At 35.3% G+C, this 27,791-nt stretch overlaps 2 protein-coding genes across 2 annotated transcripts; both read right to left on the bottom strand.

Moving 5' to 3' along the window:
• Positions 1 to 162: 162 nt before the first annotated feature.
• LOC111695814 (uncharacterized) lies at positions 163 to 26,864 on the bottom strand. Its single transcript, XM_023465257.1, has 24 exons — positions 26,702 to 26,864; positions 26,054 to 26,159; positions 24,803 to 25,272; positions 24,333 to 24,665; positions 23,602 to 24,163; positions 22,894 to 23,404; positions 21,238 to 21,391; positions 19,326 to 20,423; positions 18,395 to 18,577; positions 17,464 to 17,622; positions 17,203 to 17,308; positions 16,596 to 16,775; positions 15,877 to 16,012; positions 15,647 to 15,767; positions 15,395 to 15,496; positions 14,630 to 14,708; positions 13,084 to 13,170; positions 12,744 to 12,883; positions 6,001 to 6,058; positions 5,009 to 5,082; positions 2,907 to 3,022; positions 2,716 to 2,839; positions 2,007 to 2,096; positions 163 to 1,009 (listed from the first exon to the last, which is right to left on the bottom strand). The coding sequence occupies exons 3-24, from the start codon at positions 25,258 to 25,260 to the stop codon at positions 835 to 837; spliced, it is 5,046 nt and encodes a 1,681-aa protein (XP_023321025.1). The 5' UTR covers positions 25,261 to 25,272; positions 26,054 to 26,159; positions 26,702 to 26,864; the 3' UTR covers positions 163 to 834.
• On the bottom strand, positions 20,679 to 23,584 carry LOC111696285 (coiled-coil domain-containing protein 103-like). Its single transcript, XM_023465848.1, has 3 exons — positions 22,894 to 23,584; positions 22,186 to 22,254; positions 20,679 to 21,358 (listed from the first exon to the last, which is right to left on the bottom strand). The coding sequence occupies exons 1-3, from the start codon at positions 23,402 to 23,404 to the stop codon at positions 21,207 to 21,209; spliced, it is 732 nt and encodes a 243-aa protein (XP_023321616.1). The 5' UTR covers positions 23,405 to 23,584; the 3' UTR covers positions 20,679 to 21,206.
• Positions 26,865 to 27,791: the final 927 nt, after the last annotated feature.

The raw sequence follows: 27,791 nt of genomic DNA, 5'->3' as shown, positions 1-27,791 counted from the left end.
ATCCAATACAGAACTGAATTATTCATTGTTTAGCACACTGCCGTAAACTAGTAAAAAGAGAGTATGGATCAGAAAACGGTTTGAGTACAAAACATAATTATCATAATAAAATTGTCAGCTAGCGTCGGCCAGCTTCTCTCCCTGGGGTTAATATATTCAATAAAAAATGATTATTTTTAATAATTTAAAAAATATATTATTTATTTTAAAAAAATACAGTTGAAATAATCCAATCGTCACACGCATTTTATAAGAAATAACAGAAGAAAAAGTAAATAAAATCCTTTTTGAACAGACCTTTTAACACATTTTGTAGGAAATTCAGGTAACATTTTAATACTTGGTCTTATATGTCATGAAGTAGAGATACAGTGCAGACTCATTGTTTTTTAACTTCTCAGGGCACCGGAGAAACTATCTATAAACTGAAAAAGAACAAAATATCTCTGAACTACAGAAAGTACAAAAATATCTCTGAACTAAAGAAAGTACAGAATATCTCTGAACTACAGAAAGTACAAAAATATCTCTGAACTAAAGAAAGTACAAAAATATCTCTGAACTAAAGAAAGTACAAAAATATCTCTGAACTAAATAAAGTACAGAATATCTCTGAACTAAATAAAGTTCAGAATATCTCTGAACTAAAGAAAGTGCAGAATATCTCTGAACTAAAGAAAGTACAAAATATCTCTGAACTACAGAAAGTACAGAATATCTCTGAACTAAAGAAAGTACAGAATATCTCTGAACTAAAAAAAAGTACAGAATATCTCTGAACTACAGAAAGTACAGAATATCTCTGAACTACAGAAAGTACAGAATATCTCTGAACTAAAGAAAGTACAAAAGATCTGAAAGATGTTCGCTAGGTTCAGCGTGAAGAGCTGTTCCAGTAAGGAAGGCGAGCTTATGAGCGTATTGACAAGGAGCTGGAACACGAACTGAGCCTGAGTAGTTGAAGTATAGATGGGTCAGCTTATAGGTCAGCCGCTGCAACTGGTCAGGTCTACAATAATTCATGTTTTAGTTTTAGCACTATCAGTTTTTTTTCTTCCTAACCTGTCCTACCTGAACTCTGTTTACTGTATCCTATTCTACCTGAACCCTGTCTACTGTATCCTATCCTTCCTGAACCCTGCCTACTGCATATAATCCTACCTGAACCCTGTCTACTTTATTCTATCCTACCTGAACTCTGTTCGCTGTATCCTATTCTACCTGAACCCTGTCTAAAGTATCCTATCCTTCCTGAACCCTATCTACTGTATCCTAACCTTCCTGAACCCTGTCTACTGTATCCTATCCTACCTGGACCCTGCCTACTGTATCCTACTCTACCTGAACCCTGTCTATTTTATTCTATCCTACCAACCCTGTCTACTATATCCTATCCTACCTGAACCCTGTCTACTGTATCCTATCTTACCTCTACCCTGTCTACTGTATATCCTGTATATCCTACCTAAATCCTGTCTACTAAATTCTATCCTACCAACCCTATCTACTATATACTATCATACCTGGACTCTGTCTACTATATCCTATCATACCTGGACTCTGTCTACTGAATCCTATCCTACCAGAACTCTATCTACAGTATATCATCCTATCCTACCTGAACCCTGTCTACTGTATATAATCCTACCTGAACCCTGTCTACTATATATTATTCTACCTGAACCCTGTCTACTATAATCCATCCTACCAACCCTATCTACTGCTACCTATCCTAGCTAAACCCTGTCAACTATATCCTATCCTACCTTAACTCTGTCTACTATATCCAATCCTACCTGAACCCTGTCTACTTTATCCTATCCTACCTGAACCCTGTCAACTATATCCTATCCTACCTTAACTCTGTCAACTATATCCTATCCTACCTGAACCCTTTCTACTGTATCCTATGCTACCTTAAATCTGTCAACTATATCCAATCCTACCTGAACCCTGTCTACTGTATCCTATGCTACCTAAACTCTGTCTACTACATCCTATCCTACCTGAACCCTGTCTCATCCATGATAACATTATAACTGGTCGGGTTGACTGTTCCCTGTCGGACGGACTGGGACACCAGGAAGAAATCATACCTGAAGAAAAATATAGTAAAAGTTTTTAAGACAATATTTTCAAAAAATAGGTAATGTTCTGCTAACTCAAATAGGAAAAAAACTTAAAGATAATTCTATTGTTAGGATGATACTTCAGTTATGTGTAATAATAAGCACGACAAGATAGTTCTGAGCTGAAAACTTTAGAATGAAATATCTAGATATCCAGTCGGATAATTAATCTGAAGATTAAAGTCATGAGGTAAACAAGCAATATTTAATCTGGAGATTAAGAAAAAGAGTGGATCAAGCCTTAATCCTGATATCCACCATTCTAAAGTTTTCAGCTCTGATTTAATAAAATCGATATGTATCTTTAGATTTCCTGGTTGCATAGCCAATATTTCTTTTCGAACCAATTCGGCCCCCTCTCCATGGTTGTATGTTTGTAAAAGTTTCGTGTCTTCTATTTTATATATCTTTCTATTGTGCTGTACGTTTAAAATAATAATAAGGTTTGAGCTCCCGTCCATAGAAACTCTAATGAATAAAAAAATCTTTAAATTAAATACAACCGGGGCACACTAAGGTCTAGTTAGTTTAGCTTGATGCGGATATCTGTCTCCGAGTTCGAGGCTAGAACTAGAGAAAACATTACCTCTCTGGTAGTGTGATAACATCATCGACTATGGTTCCGCTGGGAGGATTCCCATAATCCGGTAATCCTCCGTCTACAGGGTTTACATGTTTGGTGAGAAACCTTGTATGGATCCGTTTACTCACTGAAAATCCAAGTTAATTTACATTTACAGAAATTATTTTTTTGAAAGTTTAAACAATAATAGTTACCTATAACAAAGGTTATTTTTGGATCATAATCTGGAGAAAGTTTTCTAAATGTTTCTTTTAATCTGTTCACCTCGTGTTCGATCACGTGGGACACCTGACCCTCGCCTACTCCGTCCCTGTGTAAACAATTATTGTAAAATGAAAATTTTAATTCCAACTTAAAAATCAATTCCACATTTTCTTATATAACAATTTACGAAAATAGTTTAAAACAGAACTTAGAAAAAAAAATTTAAGATATAAAAATGAATAATAATAATTATGTTTTTTTATTTTTCTAATGTTAAAACGTTAAAACCCATTTTATAAGTAAAACTTGGTTCTTAATTTGAACGTAATGCATCTGGTGTGATTGTTTCCTTAGTTTAGTTTGTTTGTTTACCAATTTCGAATGAATTTGCTTGTTTTTCAAGTTAATACTAGATTTAGATACAGCATGTTGAATGTGCCCTGATTTTTTTTTAGATGGGGAGAAGGTATTGTATTGGGTTGTGTTAATCTACTGAACAAAATCGTGAAATCTTTTACAGAAGAAATCATTTCCTGGATATTAGATCCTAAATCTTCCAAAAAGAAGAGATAAATCAGGTTATCTAGTAAGAATCAGTTCGACATGAACTGATGAAGATCTTTGTCTTTTATTCATGAAGCAAGATTTACTGGTTTGTTTTCATTGCTATGGAGTATGGAGTGCTAAGACCCCACTAAAAGTTTCGGACACTAGTATTTCAGTGATAAGTTTTTTTAAACTAACTATTTTTGGTTTTGATTGTGGTTTCACTTCATCATCTCGAGCTATGCGAGATATGGTGACTGCTGACCCAGGCTGAGGTACTTTAAAGCTTTATAAAGTGAAAAAACAATTGATTGACAAGCTATGCCAGTACTAATACAAATATGCAGAGATTTGCAAAATCTCACCAAACTTGGTTTGTAATGAAGAAAAACTAAAAACCAAATTGAATAAAGTAGGCAGTCGGGCAGTTTGAGACTCAGCAGTTTGATGAAAATGTCCAATGGAAGGTTAAAGTTTTAAGTTCATGGTTTATTTTTTTTGGAAAGGTTAGAAAATGCTAATTAAACACAGGGGGTTCCACTCTTCTGTCAGGACTAAGGTTAAGATTTAAATAGAAATTCCTGAATTAAGATATATCAATACTTCAAAAAACGAAAAAGGTAAGTGAGCATGAAAAGGTAAGTGAGCATGTTTTACTAAAGTAAAAAAGGTAAGTTTGCATGTTTTAATATTAACGAAAAAGGTAAGTAAGCATGTTATTTTTAAGTATAAAAATGTAAGTTTGCATGTATTAAAATAAAAGAAAAAGGTAAGTTTGCCCTGTGCATGTTGTCAGTACAAAATAATTAAGTTAATATCAATATTGATCTATACTGAAAAGATCAATATAAGGAGCGTGTAAGAATAAATATTCTTCAACTAGTGTAAGAATTTCCATTCTTTAATGCTCGGAGCGTGTAAGAATATACATTCTTTCACGCTCTGACCGTGTAATAATTTCTATTCTTACACGGTCTCAGCGTTAAAGAAGGAAAATTCTACACATACAGTGTAAGAATAAGCATTCGCAAACGCTAGGAAGAGAACAATATTAAAATTGTTCCTCCTGAACCGTGTAATAATGGGAATTCTTACACGATACGTTTACTACTATGGAACCGAACAGATATCATATAATAATGATTATAACTTCCTATATGAACTAAAAATATACTTATATTAATAAAGAATTAAGTAAAATGTATGATAAAATTAAATGTATCTAAATAATTAATTACATTAATAATCAAATGAAATAAAATCAGACTTCTAGGCTGGTCCTACTTCTAATCTACAGTTTCAAGATGACTTAGCTAATTTAAATTTGTAGCCTAAGGTTTATCATTTGTAATGATTCAATGAATTACTCAGTCATTAATCCTTTCAAGACATGAAGTTTGCATAGAATTAATTTCATCTCTGAGCATTAACTTTGTGCATTGAACAGATTGAGCCTCACCGTGATGAATTATGCATATTTTATATGGAAAATAAAATATTCCGAATATAAAAATAAATTTTAAAAAACCAAATGACTAGAATTTACCTGTAGAAAAATATTCTACTGGGAAGAGAATGTTTAACTTCTCTATATTTACATAAAGCTCGGAGAAACATCACCTAAAATAATTTACTTAGTTACTTAACGTCCCTTGGGACAATTAAGTAAAATAATAACCCGTTCTGCGAAGTTTTTGTGAAAAAAGTGGCGCATTTTCATCTCAAAAGACGATAGAGTTGTATAGAACTACTTTTTCAGGAAATAAAAAATTACACTTAACCACGGGTTCCCTCGACCAATTTTGCTAACGTAAAATTCCCTTAACTTCCCTGTAACGTAGTTGTAAATAATTAAAAATTCAAATTTTCCTAAAATTATTTTGAAATAAATAATGTAGTTTAATCAAAAATACTATAAAATCACCTATCCCAATCATTTTTATTCTTATCCAATATTCAAGTAAGTAAGAAGTACCTACCCTAATATTTAAGCAAGTAAGGAGTACCTATCCCAATTTTCAAGTATGTAAGGAGTACCTACCCCAATACTTAAGCAAGCAAGGAGTACCTACCCCAATATTTAAGTAAGTAAGGAGTACCAAACCCAATATTCAAGTGTTTAAGGTGTACCTAACAAAATATTCAAGTATTTATGGAGTACCTTCCCCAACATTCAGTATGTAAGGAGTACCTACCCCAATATTCAAGTGTGTAAGGAGTACCTTCCCCAATCTTCAATTATGTAAGGAGTACCTACCCTAAATATTCAAGTATGTATGGAGTACCTTCCCCAATATTCAAATATGTAAGGAGTACCAACCCAAATATTCAAGTATGTATGGAGTACCTACCCCAATATTCAAGTATGTATGGAGTACCTACCCCAAACATTCAAGTATGTAAGGAATACCTACCCCAATATTCAAGTAAGTAAGAAGTACCTACCCCAATATTCAAGTTTGTAAGGAGTACCTACCCCAATATTCAACTAAGTAAGGAGTACCTACCCCAATATTCAACTATGTAAGGAGTACCTACCCCAATCTTGTTCGACATCTCAGTTCTATCTCTATGAAAGTCGACAGTTGAGAAGTATCTAAAAATAAGAGTTTGATGACTTAGCTAATTTAAATTTGTAGCCTAAGGTTTATCATTTGTAATGATTCAATGAATTACTCAGTCATTAATCCTTTCAAGACATGAAGTTTGTGCTCAGAGATTAAATTAATTCTATGATTTTATGATCTGGCCTGTCACCAATACTCTATTGTACCATGAGCTAGCAGTTTTATTCCTGGATAATTAAATGCTTATGATTATGTTTTATCCCTCCTCATCACTCAATGCATTAATAAATTGTATGCTCTTTTAGTATCATATGCATTAATTTTCATTCACCTTTTTGTTGTGTTATCAATAAATCATATTAAATTTATTTTAATTATTTTTTGTTTTATTTGGGTTAGTAAATAACAGTTCTTTCAGATAAATGATTAAATTCTAGTTCACTGGGAAGTCTGATTATTTAACTAAACAGACCTTTTCACTATTAAGTCTTATTAGGTATAGTTATTTTTACTTCCGTAATTCATTATTGTGTTTTCTTACTTTTGGTTGTTTTTTTGTTCCATAAAATTTAGCTGTCTACAGTCGTATAATGTAGTTGGCTACAAATCCAAATTATAATCTATAATTTAAGTGTGCACAGTCTCAAAAGTTACCTGTTCTCTTTTCCAAAGTTTACTATTTTCATTGTAAAAATCAAATGATACTTATTCAAAAACCTATTAAAAGGCTACACTCAAGATTAGTTAATGTGGGCAGTATTGGTTAAGTTAGTGTTGAAAGCAACCTTGGTTACTGTTAATGGTTTAAAGCTATTCATTTTCATTCTTTCATTTTCATTCTTCCATTATCATTCTTCCATTTTCATTCTTCCATTTTCATTCTTCCATTTTCATTTTTCCGATTTCATTCTTTCATTTTCATTCGTTCATTCTGTTTCTTCTATTTTCATTTTTCCGATTTCTTTCTTCCATTTTCATTCTTCCATTTTCATTCTTCCAATTTTCATTCTTCCATTTTTCCATCCTTCCATTTTCATCCTTCCATTTTCATTCTTCCATTTTCATTCTTCCATTTTCATTCTTCCATTTTTAAATTTTTTATTTTTTATTTTCTTTTCATTCTTTAATTTCATTAATTTCTCAAACTCTAATGCTTGCTGTCCAAATGGGCAAGGTTAAATTTAGTGCGTTCAGTATCAACTAAGTTAAGAGGCTCAATAATTTTAATGGTTACAGTCTCGTTAAACAAATACTAGTAAGGAGGGCAGTGTAATTAGTAAATTGATTACAGTCTCAAAGGTTTGGTTATCATTCCCAAATTACAAAATCTAATTAAATTATTGGTTACAGGTTCCAATAGTTACATTCTTATAATGTTAATTTTCACAATCCTTCATACTATGGTTTTGACCGAAGTTATACTTTCAGAGACCGGCACTCATTTTTCACTGTTAGCACTCTCTTCTAGGCCCAATGGGTAAAACCAGAAACAGGAAAAAGGCAGCAGCTTTTGTCCCTAACCTTCCTCAGGTGGACAATAAATGGCTGAGAGCCATTCACTGGAATGCCAATGGTATCCTAAGGGATACTAAAATTGAACTCCTAGCGGATGTGCTAGTGGAGGAGGATATTGATATTTGTTTCATTGATGAGTCCCATCTAGTCCATGGTACTAATGACAACTTGTCCTGCTTAAACCAATTTACTGTGTATACAAAGGAAAGAGCCTTTGGTAGTAAGAAAGGGGGAGGTAAAATGATAATCCTAAAACAGGAACTGAACCATACTAGATGGGATCCGGGACTGGTTATGTTCCCTTACTTAGACGCGGAGCGTTCATGGATTTTGGTTCATGAAAATGGCAGAAATTTAGCGTTCTGTTCTGTTTACTGTGCTGCTGAGGTAACAAACGATCAGTACAAGGTTTGGAACTCAGAACTTTATACTATGATACAACAGGAAATGGCCACCATCCAGCAGGAAGGATTTGATTGCATTATTCTAGGGGACCTAAATGGTCACATAGGGAATGACGCTAGAGGCATTGAGGATAATGCACCAGACATTAACTATAACGGAACCTTACTGAGAGACTTCATAAGTAACACTAACCTGGTGCTGTTGAATGCAGATAAAACCAGATGCTCAGGGGTCTTCACAAGAAGAACCATGAACTCTACTTCCTGCTTGGACTATGTACTTGCAGACGCTGGGGCTAATGAATCCATTGTTAGTTTGACGGTGGATTTGGATAAAGAGGTATTATGGGGGAGCGACCACTCCTCCTTACTTCTGGAGTTAAACATGGGTATTATTCAAAGAATTCCCCATCCAGACGCATATTCACGTGCCCACAATCCTTCGGCAAAGACAGCATCCACATATGCGTCCACATTAGATAGGCTTCTTATTGAAAATTCATGGTCATCCCTAAATACGGATGAAAAATGCGACCTTTTCCAAACGTCAGCTGTGGAAGCGGCTGCCCTCGCAGACCAAAATGTGAAAATCATCAATTCCAAAAGATTTTCCACGTGCAAATCAATCCGGAAACTACGAACCCGTTGTATAAAAGTAGAGGCAAGTATCTCTAAGAAGGAAAGGTGGGCGGTATCGCATAACATAGATCCCAACATAGCTTTCCCAAACATCCAGCTAGACAGGGATAGGGCAAAAACTCTAAAAATCCGATTCAAAGAACAGGTTCGGCAAAGAAGAGCAGACAAAAGACTAAAACTACAGTTAACAGTAAAAATCAATTCTAAACAGTTCTGGGCATTGGTTAAAAGGTCAGAGAGAAAAAAGGGCAGTTTATCAGCAATAAAAGACGAACATGGCAACCTGCTTACTAATAAAGATTTAGTTGAAAAAATAGTTCTCGAGCAACTTTCTCTCATCTTCTCAGGAAAGAAATCCACTGTCTTCTCTCATAGAAATGAACAGTTAATCAAAGAGGTCCAGGCCAAATCTAATAGTTCTTGGCATGACTGGATAATCCCAGAAAATGATGAGAATATGTACGAGCCAGAGGTATGTGCTCCGGTATCAGTTCTCCTCGTAAAGGATTGCATTGACAAACTCAAAATCAACCGTGCACCAGGAGTTGATAACGTAACTTCCTCCATGCTCAAACTCGCAGGGCCAGAAGCCCTCAACTGCCTTACTTCATTGATTAACGGTATTCTTAATGAAGGTCAGGTTCCAGAGGTCCTCAACACAGGTAAAATGACCCTAATTGACAAAAAGAAACCTTCCCTGCAAGTCTCAGGAAAACGACCGTTAACGGTATCCAGCGTGATTCTGAACTTGGTCACCAAAATAATTCATTCACGCATGGACAAAATTTGTGAGACAGAAGGATTCTACGGGACGACCCAATTCGGGTTTAGGAAGGGAAGGTCAACCTCAGACTGTGTTTTCATTCTCCTGGCTGCTATCAGGCGTGCAAAAAAACGAAACCACACTGTTTCCCTAGCTTTTTGTGACATTGCTAAAGCGTACGATTCTGTTAATCGAGAACTTCTCTACCTAAAACTTGATTCCCTGGGGTTTGGGGGAAAGGTTAAGCAGATTATACAGTCAATGTATTACAATGACAATGTGAGAGTTAGATTATGCGGAGGTTTGTCAAATCCTCTGTGGTTCACGAGAGGTGTTAAACAAGGATGCGTTTTGTCTCCGTTGCTGTTTTCTCTTTATGTTTCTGGTCTTGGTAAAGTTTTACACTCTATGAAAGAGGGTGTTCACTTTAGTGGCATGACTATTTCCGCCCTCTTTTTTGCTGATGATCTGGTTCTTATCTCAAGGACCAAAAGAAGAGGTATGAATAGACTCCTTAGAGCTGTACAAAAATACTGTACTGAAATGGACATGAAGCTTGCGGTGGAGAAAACCGTGATTCTCTCCTATGGCTCTAATCAGAATAGCTGGAGGGTTAGCGACTCAGGCCCAGATATAGAGGCTGCTCTAGTAGCAAAATACCTTGGTGTTGACATTAGTGTCCAAGGACGGAATCTAATTAAACCTAGAGAGTCCGTTATGATTGGGTCCGCCCGCGCTTACGCTCATACCATCATGGGATGCACCCGTTGGGGCCTGGATAGGTCCCTTACAGCTTATAAACTGTGGGAGTGTTGCGCAATTCCCCAGTTCCTGTATGGATCAGAAGCGATGGTAATTTCCAAGTCTACAGTTAGGGAATTGGAGAAAATCCAACACTCCGTGGCTTCCTTCATCCTACAGCTTCCTCAATCCTCATCCCAGGTTATGGGATGGATGGAGGCGGGGCTGAAACCCATCCAGATGCGTCTGGACGAAAGAGCACTATTGTTTGCTCACCGTCTCATATCAAAGGAAAATGACATACTTCTAAAAACAGTAGCACAAACTACTATGTCTGATACTATGGACCAATGGACTAGACGTATTGAGTCCTTACTCATTGAGCTGGGTACCCCAGATCTCACCCAGATCTCTAGGGCTTCCTTGAAAAAACGGATTCAGTCAAACCAGATTATCAAACTCCAGATGACTAAGCAGTCACACTCATCACTGAAATGGCTATCAGAACCAAACAAATGGTTCAAACCAAATCCTCAAGTAAATGACTCCAAAGAGTGTGCCGCCTTAAACCAGTTCAAAGTAAACCATGGAGTTTAGCATCTAAACCTAGATATTTATCATCAAACCCTTGAAATTCATCATCTAAACCATGGATCCAAAGTCAACTAATCAAGATTTTAAGTTCTGTCATTCTGTGGAAGGTTGGGCCGGATACATCATCCAGGATATCTAGAGAAACTAAAGAACAATGTCTACTCAGGTAACCTCAGACAATAATAAATATTTCTGCACTAAAAAAGAGAATTTTTTCATTTGTTCCTCATTTGTTTAATAAAATACAAAGAACGTTTTATAATTTTTTTTCTCCTTTTTTAATCTAAATTTTGTAAGCATAGCGCAGAAACTACCATTTAGAGGCGTTTTAGACCAAATATTGTTTTTATGACCCCCAAAATGCGGCAAAATAATAAGGGTCGTACTTCTCCATATTTGTCCTAACATAGTCGTGCTAGAATATATTGAACTGTCAAATATCTGTGAAATCAGGACTGAAACCTGAATTTCTCCAAATTTTAAATGTGGATTTACTCAGGATTCCCTCGGTCCCGGAATTTGATGTTTCGATTTCAGGTTGACCCACTCTTTAGCATAGAATTAATTTCATCTCTGAGCATTAACTTTATGCATTGAACAGATTGAGCCTCACTGTGATGAATTATGCATATTTTATATGGAAAATAAAATATTCCGAATATAAAAATAAATTTTAAAAAACCAAATCACTAGAATTTACCTGTAGAAAAATATTCTATTGGGAAGAGAATGTTTAACTTCTCTATATTTACATAAAGCTCGGAGAAACATCACCTAAAATTATCTTATTCAATTTTGATGGAATTTATCACACCTAATATTTCTCATTGTAGGGTGATTAAGTGACTTTATCGCCCTACAAACAGGGCAAAAAAGTATTTTTTTCACCCTGCTATTAAAATTTAAAATTTCATACATAATTTGTCTCATTGTAGGGTGATAAAGTTACTTAATAACCCTACAACAGTAATTTTATCGACCTGCGTTTAAATAATTTTAGTAAAACTGAACAAAAAAATATATGTTATTGAAATGGGTATCATGCGTGCTAAATAAAAATACTTTCATTCTGATCTTAAACAAACTAGAAAAATTTGATCTTAAACAAACTAGAAAAAATAAAAATCCCGGCAAAAACTTTTTCGCACTTAATAATACCCATTACAATGACATAAATAGATATCACCGCCCTTTGACTAACATTGCCGACCTATGATACCCCCAACAGAGGGACGTTAAGTTGCCTAACATCCCTTGGGACAATTAAGTAAAATAAAGACCTGTTCTGCGAAGTTTTTGTTTAAAAAGTTGAGCATTTACATCACAAAAGACGATAGAGTTGTATAGAACTACTTTTTCAGGAAATAAAAAATTATACTTATCCACGGGTTCCCCCGCGGCCAATTTTGCTTAAGTAAAATTCTCATATTTCATAAATAAATAATTTTTTACTTACTACTACTTTAACTTCCCTGTAGTTGTAAAAAATTAAAAATTAAAATTTTCTTAAAATTATTTTGATATTTATGATAAATAGTCTAGTTTAATCAATAATACTATAAAATTACTTATCCCAATAATTTTTATTCTTATCCAATATTAAAGTAAGAAGTACCTACCCTAATATTTAAGCAAGTAAGGAGTACCTATCCCAATTAGGATACAGAATATCAAGGGAACCATGGATATAGCAGGAATATTTTCCATCTTCCTATGCTTCTTCAATATTTTTTTTTTTGGGGGGGGGGGAAAGGATGCACCATCTTTGATTTTTTATTGAAAGAAAACCCTTGGAAACATAAACCTTGGATAAAGGGTATAAAAACCAGATATATATAATGGGGGGATTTAGATCTTGTTATTAGATATTAAATGCATATACAGATTACAAGACACAGAAAAAGATGTGTATGCTACAAGACCAGGTGCTCTGTCAGCGTAATTTCGAGTGACCATCCATGCACTTAAAATTACGCTTACAGTTCCTTTAAAAGATTTAAATGATTCAGAGTAAAGTGAGTAAAAAGAAAGGAAATGGCGATGCTTCTCAACACTCACCCAACCACCATGGCCCCCTTAAATGGGATCTCCAAGGCCCAAGGTTCAGCACCGATCTTACAAGCCATCTGAGTCACAACCTTAGTCGCCATATAAAGATATCCCTTCTCTTTGTTCAGAACCCGATTCACCGTAATAACCTGACAAATAAATTTTTTAACTTNAGGTTCCCGTATAATACAATCAATCTAGAAACATTCTTCTATTAGATTCCCGTTCAATACTAAATGTTCCCTCCCGATCATTTCTACAGCAGCCGGGACAACTCTTAATCGAGTCGGGAATGGGATAAAGAAGGAAAATAATGAGGTCACTAGGGATGTAAATTATAATTATCTACCTGACTAGGCACTGGCTGCTCTACACAACACTTCTTCTTAATCGCTGCATACTGATCTCCCTTATCATTGGGAACTACGCACATTACCTACATGGTAATTCAGATTTTAAACCAGTGACCGATTTAATGAATTGGAGAGGTCGCTGAACTCGGTTCAAATCCTCATTAATCTTCAACTTTGAATGCGTGAATCAGGGGTTTGAACCAACGTCAGGTACTTCAGCGACCTCTCTTTTATTAATGAAAGGGATATGTAATAGGTCAACCTGGGTTAACTAGGTATTCCAGTTATCCTAGGTTACTAGGTTTATTTAATTGTCACATAAAGAAATAAGCAGTGTCGCTTCTCATAGACGATCAATCATACATTGGAATAATAATGTTTAAAGTCCAGCCATGACAAAAAGGTGGTCTGCCAGGACAATGAAGTGGTCTGCCGGGACAATAAAGTGGTCAGTCGGGACAATAAAGTGGTCAGCCGGGACAAGATCGTAGTCCCTGATTAAAAACCCTTAAAACCAGCCGAGGTGTTGCATCTTTGACATTTTTCGATATCTCAATAAATAATGGTGTTAGCCGGTTCTACTTTTCCTGTTCCTAGAATATCAGATTAGTATACACGTAAAACCAGAACCGGCTAACACCATTATTGACAGAAAAACTCATAGAATTTTAAAAATGTGTGGAAAATATTTTTTTGGACGCCCTGTAGGGGATGATGTACAAGTGCAGTTTTTTTTAAACCCGACTTTTCTGAAAAAGATTCATAGTAGTTTAAGAAACATTTCATTACCCTTTTCTTTCGTCATTTTTAATAGGAAATCCCCCCAAAAAAAAACATTTAAAAAAAGAGAAAAAACAGTTTTTTAACACCCTGTCTTAGCATGATAGAACGAAAAAAAATTAATTTATTTTTTTATTAAATTATATAGGTCCTTAGGTGTATGTGTTTTGAATTTGGGCTCTGTAAATTCATTGGGGCCGGAGATAAAAAGTCGGAGCCACGGAGGTACCAAACGGAGATATTGAAGATTTGACGTCATATCCTGTTCATAGAGCATCAGCAGAGAAAAATTGCAAAAGTAGAACCGGCTATCACCATTATTTGAGATATTGAAAAATGTCATATATGTAAAACCTCCTTTGGGATTGAAAAACAAGCAGGAAAACAATATGGTTTAAAAGTTTCGACTGGGGTCGTAATTCCTTGAACCCATCTGTAAATTCCCATCTTAGACCTAACTCTGACGACAGCTTGTGTCACGTGATATTAGAAAATAAGGCTCGATCTTGAGTCTTGTTCTCATCAAAACCCGGAAATCGACAATTTCAACCATGAAAACACGCCAAATACAATATTAAATCGTTTTTGCAAAATTAGATGCAACTTAAACCCGAAAGCCTAAGCTGTAAATAAGGCCCAACGGCAGCTTAGACCTGAGTCGTATTTTCCTGAATCTTTTATCACGGGCCTTGAATTTCAAGCAAAAGTAAAAATTCCAGCCATAAGAAAACCTATTTTTTCGTCAGTTTGAAGATTTATTACCATCTCTGGACCATCTTGAATAACTTTGGTTAGTTCTCTCACATATTCTCCAGCTCGGTTCCCGTTCAATACAATCAATCTAGAAACATTCTTCTATAAGGTTCCCGTTCAATACTTTCAATCTAGAAACATTCTTCCATTAGGATCCCGTATAATACAATCAATCTAGAAACATTCTTCTTTTAGCATCCCGAATAATACAATCAATCTAGAAACATTCTTCTATAAGGTTCCCGTTCAATACTTTCAATCTAGAAACATTATTCTATTAGGTTTCCATTCAGTACAATCAATCTAGAAAAATTCTTCTATTCGGTTTCCATTCAGTACAATCAATCTAGAAACAGACTTCTATTAGGTTTCCGTTCAATACAATCAATCTAGAAACATTATTCTATTAGGTTCCCGTTCAATACAATCAATCTAGAAACATGCTTCTATTAGGTTCCCGTATAATACAATCAATCTAGAAACATATTCTTCTATTAGGATCCCGTATAATACAATCAATCAAGAAACCTTAATCTATAAGGTTCCCGTTCAATACAATCAATCTAGAGACATTCGTCTATTAGGTTCCCGTATAATACAATCAATCTAGAAACATTCTTCTATCAGGATCCCGTATAATACAATCAATCTAGAAACATTAATCTATAAGGTTCCCGTTCAATACTATTTGTCTATAAATTACAGATCTGAAAATATAACTTTAATTTGTTGAACTATGTTTGTAGTAATTTAGAAAAGGTTTAATTCTAGTACCTTGGTTCTCCTAAATTGATTCCCAAACCTGGAGCAACCTTTCTCATGGTGTCAAGAAACCCAAGACATTTCTCTTCATCCCGCTCAGGATACATTAATATCCTAGCAGAGTACAATTAGTTTATTGAATTTTGCGGAAGCTTTTTGTAAAATGTATATAATTGATGTAAGGAAAGATTTCTGTCATTCAATTTCAGTCAAATAAACATCCGGATACAATAGACACACACAAACTAATGTATCCCTCCTTACCAGCGGTTAATCTGTGCAGGATTGAAGAGTCCTTTCTGAAGTTCTCTCGTCCAATCTGCCTCTGAACTACAGTACGAGGTCCGGTTTATCAGTGTGATCGTCTCAGGGGGCAATATTCGTCCTATTATCAGGCAATCAATCAATCAGGAAAATCTGAAGAAGATCCGAAAGGAAACCTCCAGATCATTATTTGCAATAAAATTATCCTCATAACAAACGTATAAACATACCTTTGAGTTCAAGAAGCTTTGGAGCAAACTTCATGTTCCAGGCTTCCAGCTCTTTCCTCACCTCCTCCACATTATGGAGCTTGTCGGAGAGTTTCATCAAGGTTCCAACCCTCTCAGTCGGTATCATTCGAGTCCACTATATTCAGACAAGTTTTTAGAAATTAGGATTAGGATTAGTTATAAAAGAGTTCCAATGATGTCTGACACTTTCAGATTGCATTGACAACCCGGAGCGGAAAAATGGCGAAGCAAAACTGTTTTGAGCATTTACGTTCTTGTTTAAACTACAAAAAACATGACATTTTTTCTATTTTATAGATGAAACGTTGTATTGACATTTTTCTGGCTTCAAACATAAAAAACTCAGTGATGTTAACAAAACAAAATTTATATATAGGTTATATTTGATACCAATCCATCTAAATAAAGATTCTAGTTAGAGACTGATGACTAAATTTCAAATGACCCTAAATTGTCCGATTCACAATGGTAACGTTTTAGCCATTTATCGTATAAACGATGAGGAAGATATTGTCGTTTGTCTATTGAAATGATATTAATTTTCTTATTTTATTTCCCTTTCGGTGCTTGATAAATCCACTTGAGTACCTTTTACAGAAAATTGCAACTAAAAAAAATCAGTTTTAATTGCGGCCGGAGGATCACTTGAAATTACATCACCAAGCTTTTTGAGGAACAAAGAAATTTAGAAAAATAACCTTTGACAGACATGAAGTGAGTCTAAAATCTGATCTCTGTTCATCGGTTAGTCCGGTCATGAAGCATAGCTCCGGGATTAGAAGTATAGGTCCAGATCTACCTCCTCGTCTATCCTTATCTTTAGGTCGGCTCACTAGGAGAGGCTGGGCATGATCCCGGATTATACAATTGTATCTTTCCTGAAAAAAAAAAAACAATATAAGAGAAAGGATAGATAACTTAAAGAGGGGGGGGGGGGTAATTTTCTTTTGCTTTCAAACTCAACCATAATCTAGAAACTTCAGTATGCATTGCACGACGCACGTGTCACAGAATGTATCAAAAACGTTTTGGAATTGTTTTATTTTTGATAGCGTTTTTCTTTCTTAGATTGTTTAAATAAAAAAGGCTGCAAAGAACAACCAATTTCAAACTCGTGAAAACGGGCCCAAATTCCTTGTGGTAACACGACCTTAGAGAGTTTAAAGATGGGTGAAATTAAAAAATGTCGCCTGGAGAATATGTACACTTTAACGATTTTCGAAAATCCGCGACATTTTTTTTATTATAGTACGAAGAAAATCTCAAATTGTTCCTAAAAAACCTAGCATGAGAAAATGTTGTAACCTGGTAGTAACTATAGTACGGTTTATTACTGCCACCACAGTCAAATATAGAATCAGGATTAAGTGTCCAGTCTATTCCATCTATTCTATACGTTTTCTTATTATACCTAAAATACGTAAACACACGAATTAAATGTAAATGCAGGGAGAGGTTGGAGCGATATAAGAATATATAATTAAGAAATAAAATTGGAAAAGAACATTTTTAATGGTATAAAAAAAGAATTAGAAGGGGAAAAAAACTTTAAAAATAGTTTCCCACCTCGTCATTACAACTGAGCCCAATAAAGCTCGCTCCACTGCCTGTCTATAGTTCGGCGGTCGCCGATTGTAGATAATTCCCATCTGCTCATAAACTGTATCCGTTCTTATAATCTTATTCGTTACTTCAGCGCACATTAGGATACTTTTCTCATGTTGCCTAAACATTAGGATACTTTTCTCATGTTGCCTAAACATTAGGATACTTTTCTCATGTTGCCTAAACATTAGGATACTTTTCTCATGTTGTCTAAAAATTAGGATACTTTTCTTATGTTGCCTAAACATTAGGATACTTTTCTCATGTTGCCTAAAGATTAGGATATTTTTCTCATGTTGCCTAAAAATTAGGATACTTTTCTCATGTTGGCTAAACATTAGGATACTTTTCTCATGTTGCCTAAAAATTAGGATACTTTTCTCATGTTGCCTAAACATTAGGATACTTTTCTCATGTTGCCTAAACATTAGGATAGTTTTATCATGTTGTCTAAAAATTAGGATAGTTTTCTCATGTTGCCTAAAGATTAGGATAGTTTTCTCATGTTGTCTAAAAATTAGGATAGTTTTCTCATGTAGCCTAAAGATTAGGATAGTTTTCTCATGTTGCCTAAACATAGGATAATACTGGACGTGTACACATTGAGGTTTATCTTTCCTTTTTTATAATTACGACGAATAGCAATTTTGAATTTTAGCAATAAATTTGAAAAAAAATCTAATCAATCCTTATCCTTATCAAGCCTACTAGGTTAGATCTATGTTTACTAATATACCTGATAGATGATATAACCTTATCTTATCTATACACAACCTAATAGGTTATCCTTATCCTATCTAAACACAACATACTAGATTACCCTTATCTTAACTATACACAACCTACTATGTTAGATCTAGGTCTATTAGTATACCTGATAGTACTTGTATACCTGATGGAGGTGATATATCCCGGCCATATCTCTATAAAATATTCTCTAATAAGACTGGCAGAGTATGGATCAAAGTAGTTCCGTCCTATGAGCTCCAGGTCCAGCTTCTCCATGATTTGTCGCATAATAATAGATAAGAGTTGAAGATAATTACTTGCTGCTTTCGCAACCTCGCCAATCAATCTAAAACGAATATTAAAATTCTTTTTTTTTCTGATTATAAAATATGTAGAATGAGCAATCTTTATGTGAATCAAAAAATGATATTCATGTTTATATCTTAAGAGGTAAATATATTTATGTACTTCTCACCAGAAATAATTTACTCTCCACCCCAAGGTTTAAGAGAAAAAAATATGATTATTTGGAGAAAACATCTTGAGATTGAGTTGGGATTTATTTACTTATCTCGTAATATAAAAGGATCTCTGCATCACTTGATATTTCAAAATCAAGCCTCAATCTCAAAATATCCCGCCTCAACCCTTGAGCATTGACATTGAGCAGATACTTAGTTATTTTGTATCAGGTGTAGTGTTACATCCGGACCGGGGTAATATTTAGCCCGGGTGCAATACAAAGACGGTATTAGAACACATTAAAAATTTTAGTCTGCAAATGAGTGGAAAACATGCCTAATAATGTACATAATGTGTGTTGTTATTTAAAGTGACACCGGGCTATAAAGTTGCGAACCCAGTGAATCTGCACCCTACGGACTGTATCAGTCCAAGAAGTTAGTAAATGAATTTTTCCCTCTTTTTATAGGAAGATTTTTCCCTGATAAGAGAAAAAAAAATACATAAAGACAATTGTTTTATTTGTGCCGCTTAAAATTTTTCTTCCGATTCTACAAAAACTTATTTTTCAGTATCAGGGGGAGGGGGAAGTGTCAGGGAAAATAAACATCCCTAATAAAATTTGTTCAGACCTGATCGTAATCCTACATGAATCCTGACTTCCATCTCCGTTAAGACGAGTTGAGTGGAGGACTAGGGGATCGGAGTTAGCCGGATATAGTTCTATAAAACAGAACATCCAGGTTCCATCAAACATATAATGGGGTAGCAGATCCTGGTTCTGTCGGAGTAACGCTTTCTTGACGAAAGTACGATCCTCCTCTAGTGAGAAGATGACTCGATACTGAAAAAGTCGAATATCAGGTCGACGTTCAAGCTCAAAATAGTTCGAAGTGAGAAGGATTGGGGTTCCGGAATCACCAAGTTTTGAGACCAGGTGAGTAGGTCGGGTATGTGCAGTATCGAACTCTGGATCCTTTTTTCTTCTCTGATCGGAGCGTCCTCTACCCGTCGCTCCTCCCCTGCCTCGTCCTCGAAATCCATCTCCGACAGTCATTTTATCAAAATTTTTCTCCATTCCATGAAAATTTCCCCGATCCATTCTTCCTCCTCGAGTGGAGGGAAACCTCCGATCCTCTCTCCGACGAGGTTCATCCTCATCTTCAACTTCATGCTGAGTTAATCTCCGGGAATCCCTTCCCTGGTAAACCGTAATTTTCAGGTTATCTTTCATTCGTTCAGATTGTGTCGTCAAATCATTGTTTGTATGTTCTCTTGTAAACCCTTCTGCCTGGTGGTGAGTTCGGTGTCTTCCACCTTTTCCAGGTTTTTGATCAGATTGCTCTCGTCTCAATTCATGTCTTTGTATAGATCGTCCCTCATGACGAAAATCCGCTGACGTTTCAGCTCCTGGACGATTGTGACGAGAAAGAATATCTCTGTCCTGCGCTGGTGTTTGACGAGTTTTCAGTTCACATCGTCCATCAGAATAATTAGCCGACTTACGTTCCCGGTCGTTTCTTCTCTCAGTAATATATCCGTCTCTCTCAGGTCTCTGATCTCTCCGTCTACTGAGAAGGTCAGGTTCTCTATTACTCTCTTCAGGTTGAGCTCTGATTAAAGATTTCTTAGCTGAGGGTCCCCGTCCTAAGGGTTTAGGTTTCTCTTCTTCTGATTTAGGTTTACCACGAGCTCTACCTCGTGCTCGTCCTTCAATACTAACCTCCATTCTTCAGGAGGGTTAAATCATATCACGGAGATATTTGTCAACATTTTAAATCAAGTTTTCTGAAAGTATTAGGACTCAACTAAATTTCAAAAGAATTTCGAATTTATTTTATAAACTAAATCTTAATAATTTACGATACAATTACATACTTCTTAAAACGAAATTATTCAGAAACAATACAAAAAAAATTAAACTTCCTTTTTTAAAACATTTTGTTAGAAAAGAGTTAGATGAGAATCTAATATTTTATACATACATACAAGGACTTTATCACAAGATAGATTTTAATCACAATAAAATACTTAAAAGTTAAAACGAACAAAACTTTATAAAAATCCAGGAGTGTAAATTTTTCAGAATTATCTGGCGCAAGCATTTATATCTTTTCAAAGCAGGGGGGAGGGGGGAGGAGAAAAAAAATATACACCCCTGAAGACAAAGATCGATGGTAATAAATGTATACATGTTATTTGTTAATTCAAGGCAACTGAGAAAATAATTAGTGTTAAAGACTAGCAGGTGAACATATCTTGTTTGCATAAATGGTCCAAACTGCTTATTATCTAGTATTTAGTAACTTTCCCCAGATGTTAGCTGGGTCGTGGGTAAAAAATAAACTGAAAGGAACATAGAATAAAAAATAACATTACTAAATACGCAACAAGGATTTTAAGCAAACTTACAAAATTTTATTTTAAGGGGTGGGGAGGTTTTTTAAGCTTAGAGATTTCAGCCTTCCATTGAGTTACCAGGTTGGTTTCTTAAATATAAAAATGTATTCTCTTTATTTACAGACCGGACCATTCTCCGTGTACTTAGTTGATATATTCAGCTTCTCAGCAGCAGCATGTATAGTGTACTCGGTGACCCCAAGGTCAGCTAGGTCCTGCTGACGGTCAGATAAGCAGCTTAGCAGTTTCTCTATCAGCTGACTTCCTACGAATAAACCTGTTAGAATCCGCTCAAAAACTACAAAATAAAAAATATTAGATTACTAGAAATTCAAGGCGCTTCGCGCCCTTCTTTCTAGGCTTTTAAGGCGCTTCGCGCCCATCTTATATTTAAAATGTGAACATGTTCTTTTTGTTTACATTTTAAAACAAAGAAGAAAAAATTTTTGCGGATTTTTAAAAAAAAATTCGCGGCTTTTCAAGAATTAATTTTTTTTTTTACAAAATTAAAAACCTTTAAACACATTTTTTTAAAATTTTTATCATTCATAAACTTTCCCTGTGGTCACGTGATGTCCCACAAAAAATTTGGGCCCGATCGGTTCAGCCGTTTTGACGTTTATTGGATACAAACAGACAGACAAACAAACAAACACCCAAGCCAAATTTATATATACATAGTTTAACTAAACGTCAACGCAAGTTTAGTTAGGTGACTGTTAACTTCAAGGTTACTAATACTATTATTTAATGGTTCACAAGAGTTATCCTAGCACATTTTTTAAGAAGGGATCATGTCGCAAAAACCGCGGCTTTTCTAGAATACGACTCGTGGATTAAAATATGGCATATGATCTGTCTCAACCCTTTCTGAAAACCAACAACATCAATGCGATTTGTTTTCAAATAAAGGTTTAGAGAAACTGCTGTGACCTGTAAATTGATTTGAGCGTTCAATTAAAATTAAAATAACCATCTTGCTCAGTATACAAGATTTACAATGTACAATCTACATTCTACAACGATAAGAAGAACTCATTTATTCAATATCTATCATTATAGGACAAATCAGAAACCTAAACATGAATTTACCAGCGCTACGGTCTATGGAAGAAAGGAATTGAACGCTTAAGCTAAATCGTCTTGAATTTGTCACGGCACCTGAAATAAAAAAAAAATCAATAATGAACTTGAGAGGAATGGGTTTCTTTAAATAGGTCTTTCGCTCAAAAATTGGTATCATCATCTTAAAAAGCTGTGAATAATAAAGTTTAGGAAGATCGTGAAAATTAAAACTTCTAGCAATTTTTTAACCATGCAACGTTCTTGTGAATCAAGGTACTAATGCAAGGAAAGTTAATTGCAGTTGCGTATACTCTGCGTACATATTGAAACCAGTTCTTTCTGGGCGGAATTTGTAAACAAGAATAGATGCCTAAGTGTTCGTTTAGTATTCGAGGAGGTTAAAAGCATTGAATTTTGATAATTTTGATAATTCACATAATAGTTTCCTATGACCAGAATATTTCATGTATTATTTATGTGAAAGATGGATCCCATTTCAGGCTTCGACATCCGTCTTGTGTTTACATTACCGCCCACTGACAGTACACTGCAGTACAAAAGATGCGTACACCTCTGAAATAACTTTCCTTGCATTAAATCCTTGTTGTGAATCATCGCTTTGACATACATTGGCGATGATAATTCTCTAAAATTTAATTTATAAATCATACTTGATAGGTTTTATTTTAAAAATAAACAAAATCGAGGTGATTAAATTTGAAAAAAAAATCTTACTTAAAGTTTTAACAATGGCGGCTATATCTTGAGTTGTAGGACGGAAGGCAAGGAAGGAGTGGAGCATCTCTCCCAATAGTTCTGGAGGAATCTCTGTCTGAAATATCCGTCCTACGTTATCCTCTCCTAGCTCTGAGATAAAATCTATCCGTTCTTCTATCTCCAGATATCTCCAGAGTGAGTAGAACTCGTCAATATTTTTTACCGATGATTTAACAAGGTGTCCGGGTTTCTCTTGCAAGGCTGTGTTTACTGTTTCGGCGCTGGACTTCTTTCCGGCAAGAGAGATAGAGTTCCATATACTAGGTTTACTTTTAGGATTAGGAGACTTGTCTTTCTTATCCAAACTTTTTAAATGCGATGTTTTCACAATATCCTCAAACTGTTCGTAAGTTACATTTTGTGCCACAGCTCTGAACTTGGCATCATTCTCCCTCCAATACTTCTCATCTGAGACGAGAACCCGGCTCATCTCTCTCTCCAGGTTCTCTAGTTCATGTATACTTGACATCTGAAATATGGAGAAACTAACATATCATGCTGGTGGAGACAGAACAACTTTAAATTCATCTTATATTAGAATTTATGACTTTAAAATTATATAACAAATATCTACAACATTATCAAAGGGGTTTGTAGAAGCTCACGTGAACATTTAGGAATTAAAAAAATGAATATTAAATAATTATAATAAAGGGAACATTTTTAATTCTTTTTTACAAAATTAATCCCGTATCCTGGGCGAGCAACACTGGCAGGCCCCATCTGTGGTCTAGGTGGGCCGGCCATAGGAACAGGAGGATAGGACGGAGTTGAAGAATTAAAGATTCCTTCACTGCTGGAGAACCCGAGACCAATTCCTCGGTTACGATGTGTCTGTTGTCTGGCCTGCTCGTAATTTTTCTCCAAATCACTCATAATCTTGACAGCATTCGTTCCCGGGGCATCATCCACCTCTTGGAACTCTTCAGGTTTTGGCGCGGCTTTTATTCCCATCAATCGACGGAATTTCTCCGTCGTCCCCTCGTCTCCAAAGTTTGTTGCTTCCCATTTATTGAATGAAGTTTTAACAGGAGCCGATGCAGGAGCAGTTGGTGCGACAGCTTGGGATACTTTCTCATCATCATCAGTCCCAGGCTTTTTCCAGAGCATTTTCCTCTTCTGAACCTGCTCCGCATAGCTGACCGGGTTTACAGCTCCCGGTCTATAGTATTTAGGCATCTCCACACCCATCTCTTCAACCTTCTTCATCTGATCTTCAACGTTCCTTCTGAATATAACTGCGTATAAAATTACAACTAATTTGATAGAAATAAAACTTGTGTTATTGTTTCGTCAACGTATATCCCTTCATCAATTTTCAGATAAAATATGCAATTATGAAAGATTAGTTCCAAACTTTAAATAAATTGTCATTTAAAAAAGTATTAGAATCTGACCTGTTCTCGTCCCTTCTGTGCCAATCTGATCCTCCTCCTCTCCTATCCCTTCCTCCCCTCCAACCACGGTCATTTCCTCCAGCACGCCTCCAATCCCCTCCATCCCTCCTTCCATCTACTTCGTCCTTCCTCCAACTGTTTCTATCCTTCCCGTCGTGATCTCTCCTATAGTCATCCTTCCTGTCCCTTCCCTTATCTCTGGATCTTGATCTCCTCCTCTCCTTCCCCTTGTCTTTAGATCTTGACCTTCCATTACCTCGAGATCTAGAGCGGGATCTTTTTTTTCGTTCTCCTGATCTAGACCTTGATCTAGTTTTTCTATCCTTCCGTTCTCTGAAAAAAAAATATTAAAATTAAGTTTTTAAAACAAGGTCTCATGTTCCAAAAATGTTAACTTTTTTAATGATAAATGCTTCGCTGAAAGATAACTTTAGGAAGATCTATTCCATAATTTGTACGAGTTTATTTACCTAGATCTAGATCGTTTCTTTTCTTCGTCCTTATACAATTTCGGTTCTTTCTCAATTTTGGCTGGAGTAGGTTTAGGACTTGGAGATTTTCTTCCAAACCCTGGTCTTCCTTTCCTATCCTGATGATATCCAGGATATGTGTTCGGATTCTTATATCCAACTGAAGCTGTGGCAGCAACAGGGCCGTATTCACTGCCTCCGCCATATTCGCTACCTCCGCCGTACTCACTACCCCCCTCTACTCCCTTCTGTCCCGAAAACTGTATTCCCTGCCTGGAACTAGTTTCATCTGAATCTCCTCCATACTCGTTAATCTCCTCCTTAGGTTTGGGTTTACTGGAGAACTGGTTTTTGAAGGCTTTATACTCGTCCTTGCAGGCAAACATCTCGTTGTCCGACCCGTCCGACATATCCATGTTGACATTTTCATAGTTATCCGCCTTCTCTTCCTTGTCCATCGTTCCTCAAACCTAAATATATTCTAGAATTCACACGTTGATCGTTGCCAAGTTCTATACAAGTAAAAGAAACACGGGTGATGAATGATTTTATTTTTTAAGATCTGGGGGGGAAATGGACATCATTTACCCTAAAAAAATAATTTTTTCCCTATTCAGCTAATAAAACCCTAACAAGTGATAACGCTAACATATCTAACTTTAAGGAAAACAAGATTATCAAAAACACTGCGGAGGGGATTTTAATATTCTACTTCTCACTATTCATTAAATTTGGTCCAAGGGCATGTAACGTTAAGCTCGATTACATTCAAAGTGTTACCTAACCCTAAACTGACGTTATTATAACCCTATATGGACCTATCTCAACATAAAGCCTAAACCTAGCTGCTGCTAAAGCGTTCACCAAATTCAAAAAGGGGGGAGGGGGTCCATAATTTGATTTGTTTATGGTGTTATATAAATGACTAAAAATAAAAACAAATGTGTAAAATTTAGTTCCATTATAAATAATTATATTTGAATAAAGCCTGGTGACTTGTAGAATGATCAGAACAGGATGTAGCTCCGTGTTCCAGGTATTGATACCTTACCTTAGTTCTAGATTCATCACGGAGAGAAGGTTCAATCTCTTTGGTAAAACAAAGTATTAATATCATGAATCCAACCAGCTATTTTAACAAGTCAGAAAACAAAAGAAAAACAAAAACAGAAATGAAATAATAGAATAGTTATTTGCAAACAAAAACGCTAAGTTTAACAAGACTAACAGAATAAAGAAGAAATTATTCACCTTGGGTTTGAAACTGATCCTACAGATGTTGAGAAAGGGTTTGTTCCAACTCTCCAACCCTTCCAGGGATCTAATCTCTAAACCTTGCTCAATCTAGTTCCTGTATCTGAAAAGTTCTTTTCATTATTCATTATTCAATATTATACCACATTCTTATCGGATTTACTACATTGCCAAATCAGCAATAATTCTTATTATTGACACCAATTTCGTGCAAATAATTATTATTATTTCAGAAATATCCAAAAAATTCAATAACAATAAAACCCCCTTTTATTTTATAACAAAAGGTAATTTTTATATAAATATTTTATTTATTAACACTATATTATTCAGTACATGTAAGAATTGTCTTTGATAACTCAAAAATCGAAAATGTTCCATTTTCCTAGGAATTGAAGAAAAAAAATGAAAAACCATACTCAGATATTATTTCGCTAATTCTATAACTTGATTTTCCGGGTCCGCCCTTTGCAGATTAAACGATCCTTCGGAGAGTTTGCTTTTTAGTCGCTGAGTCTTTCAAGGCTATACTAGTCTTGCCTGCTGAATCTATCTATGTTTGGCTTTATTTTCATGGCCTAAAATTCAGTCAGACCTCTTGAATAAAATATTTTTTATTAATATGAAAAATATTTATATAAATACCTTTAATTGTTTCGATAAATACCGTCCACTATCTATACCCAGATAAGGGAAAAAATTGAGCATTTTTCCTGTCCCTTATTGAGTGTCAGAACATAGGTGCGAAATTTATACAATTCTTCTCTATTATTACAAAAGTTATTAGAATTTACTGATGGAGACTTGTGAGGTCATTTCAGGTTAAAATTAAAGGTAACAATGTAATTCTGGGAATGTATTCAAATCCTCCAAAAATGTAATATAATATTTCTAAGCGTATTAAAAGAAAGTGTAATAATCAATATTATAAAAATAATTTTGATTATTACGCTTTCTTCCTACCTACTAATATTCCTCTCCTATCCCTTCCTCCCATCCAACCACGGTCATTTCCTCCAGCACGCCTCCAATCCCCTCCATCCCTCCTTCCATCTACTTCGTCCTTCCTCCAACTGTTTCTATCCTTCCCAACAACATCAATGCGATTTGTTTTCAAATAAAGGTTTAGAGAAAATGCTGTGACCTGTAAATTGATTTGAGCGTTCAATTAAAATTAAAATAACCATCTTGCTCAGTATATAAAATTTACAATGTACAATCTACAACGATAAGAAGAAATCATTTATTCAATATCTATCATTATAGGACAAATCAGAAACCTTAACATGAATTTACCAGCGCTACGGTCTATGGAAGAAAGGAATTGAACGCTTAAGCTAAATCGTCTTGAATTTGTCACGGCACCTGAAATAAAAAAAAATCAATAATGAACTTGAGAGGAATGGGTTTCTTTAAACAGGTCTTTCGCTCAAAAATTGGTATCATCATCTTAAAAAGCTGTGAATAATAAAATTTAGGAAGATCATGAAAATTAAAACTTCTAGCAATTTTTTAACCATGCAACGTTCTTGTGAATCAAGGTACTAATGCAAGGAAAGTTAATTGCAGTTGCGTATACTCTGCGTACATATTGAAACCAGTTCTTTCTGGGCGGAATTTGTAAACAAGAATAGATGCCTAAGTGTTCGTTTAGTATTCGAGGAGGTTAAAAGCATTGAATTTTGATAATTTTTATAATTCACATAATAGTTTCCTATGACCAGAATATTTAATT

This window comes from Eurytemora carolleeae, unplaced genomic scaffold, assembly GCF_000591075.1.
Source record: "Eurytemora carolleeae unplaced genomic scaffold, Eaff_2.0 scaffold11, whole genome shotgun sequence".
Lineage (NCBI taxonomy): Eukaryota > Metazoa > Arthropoda > Copepoda > Calanoida > Temoridae > Eurytemora > Eurytemora carolleeae.
The sequence above is the reverse complement of the archived record's forward strand: the minus strand, read 5'-3'. Positions and strand labels throughout refer to the sequence as shown.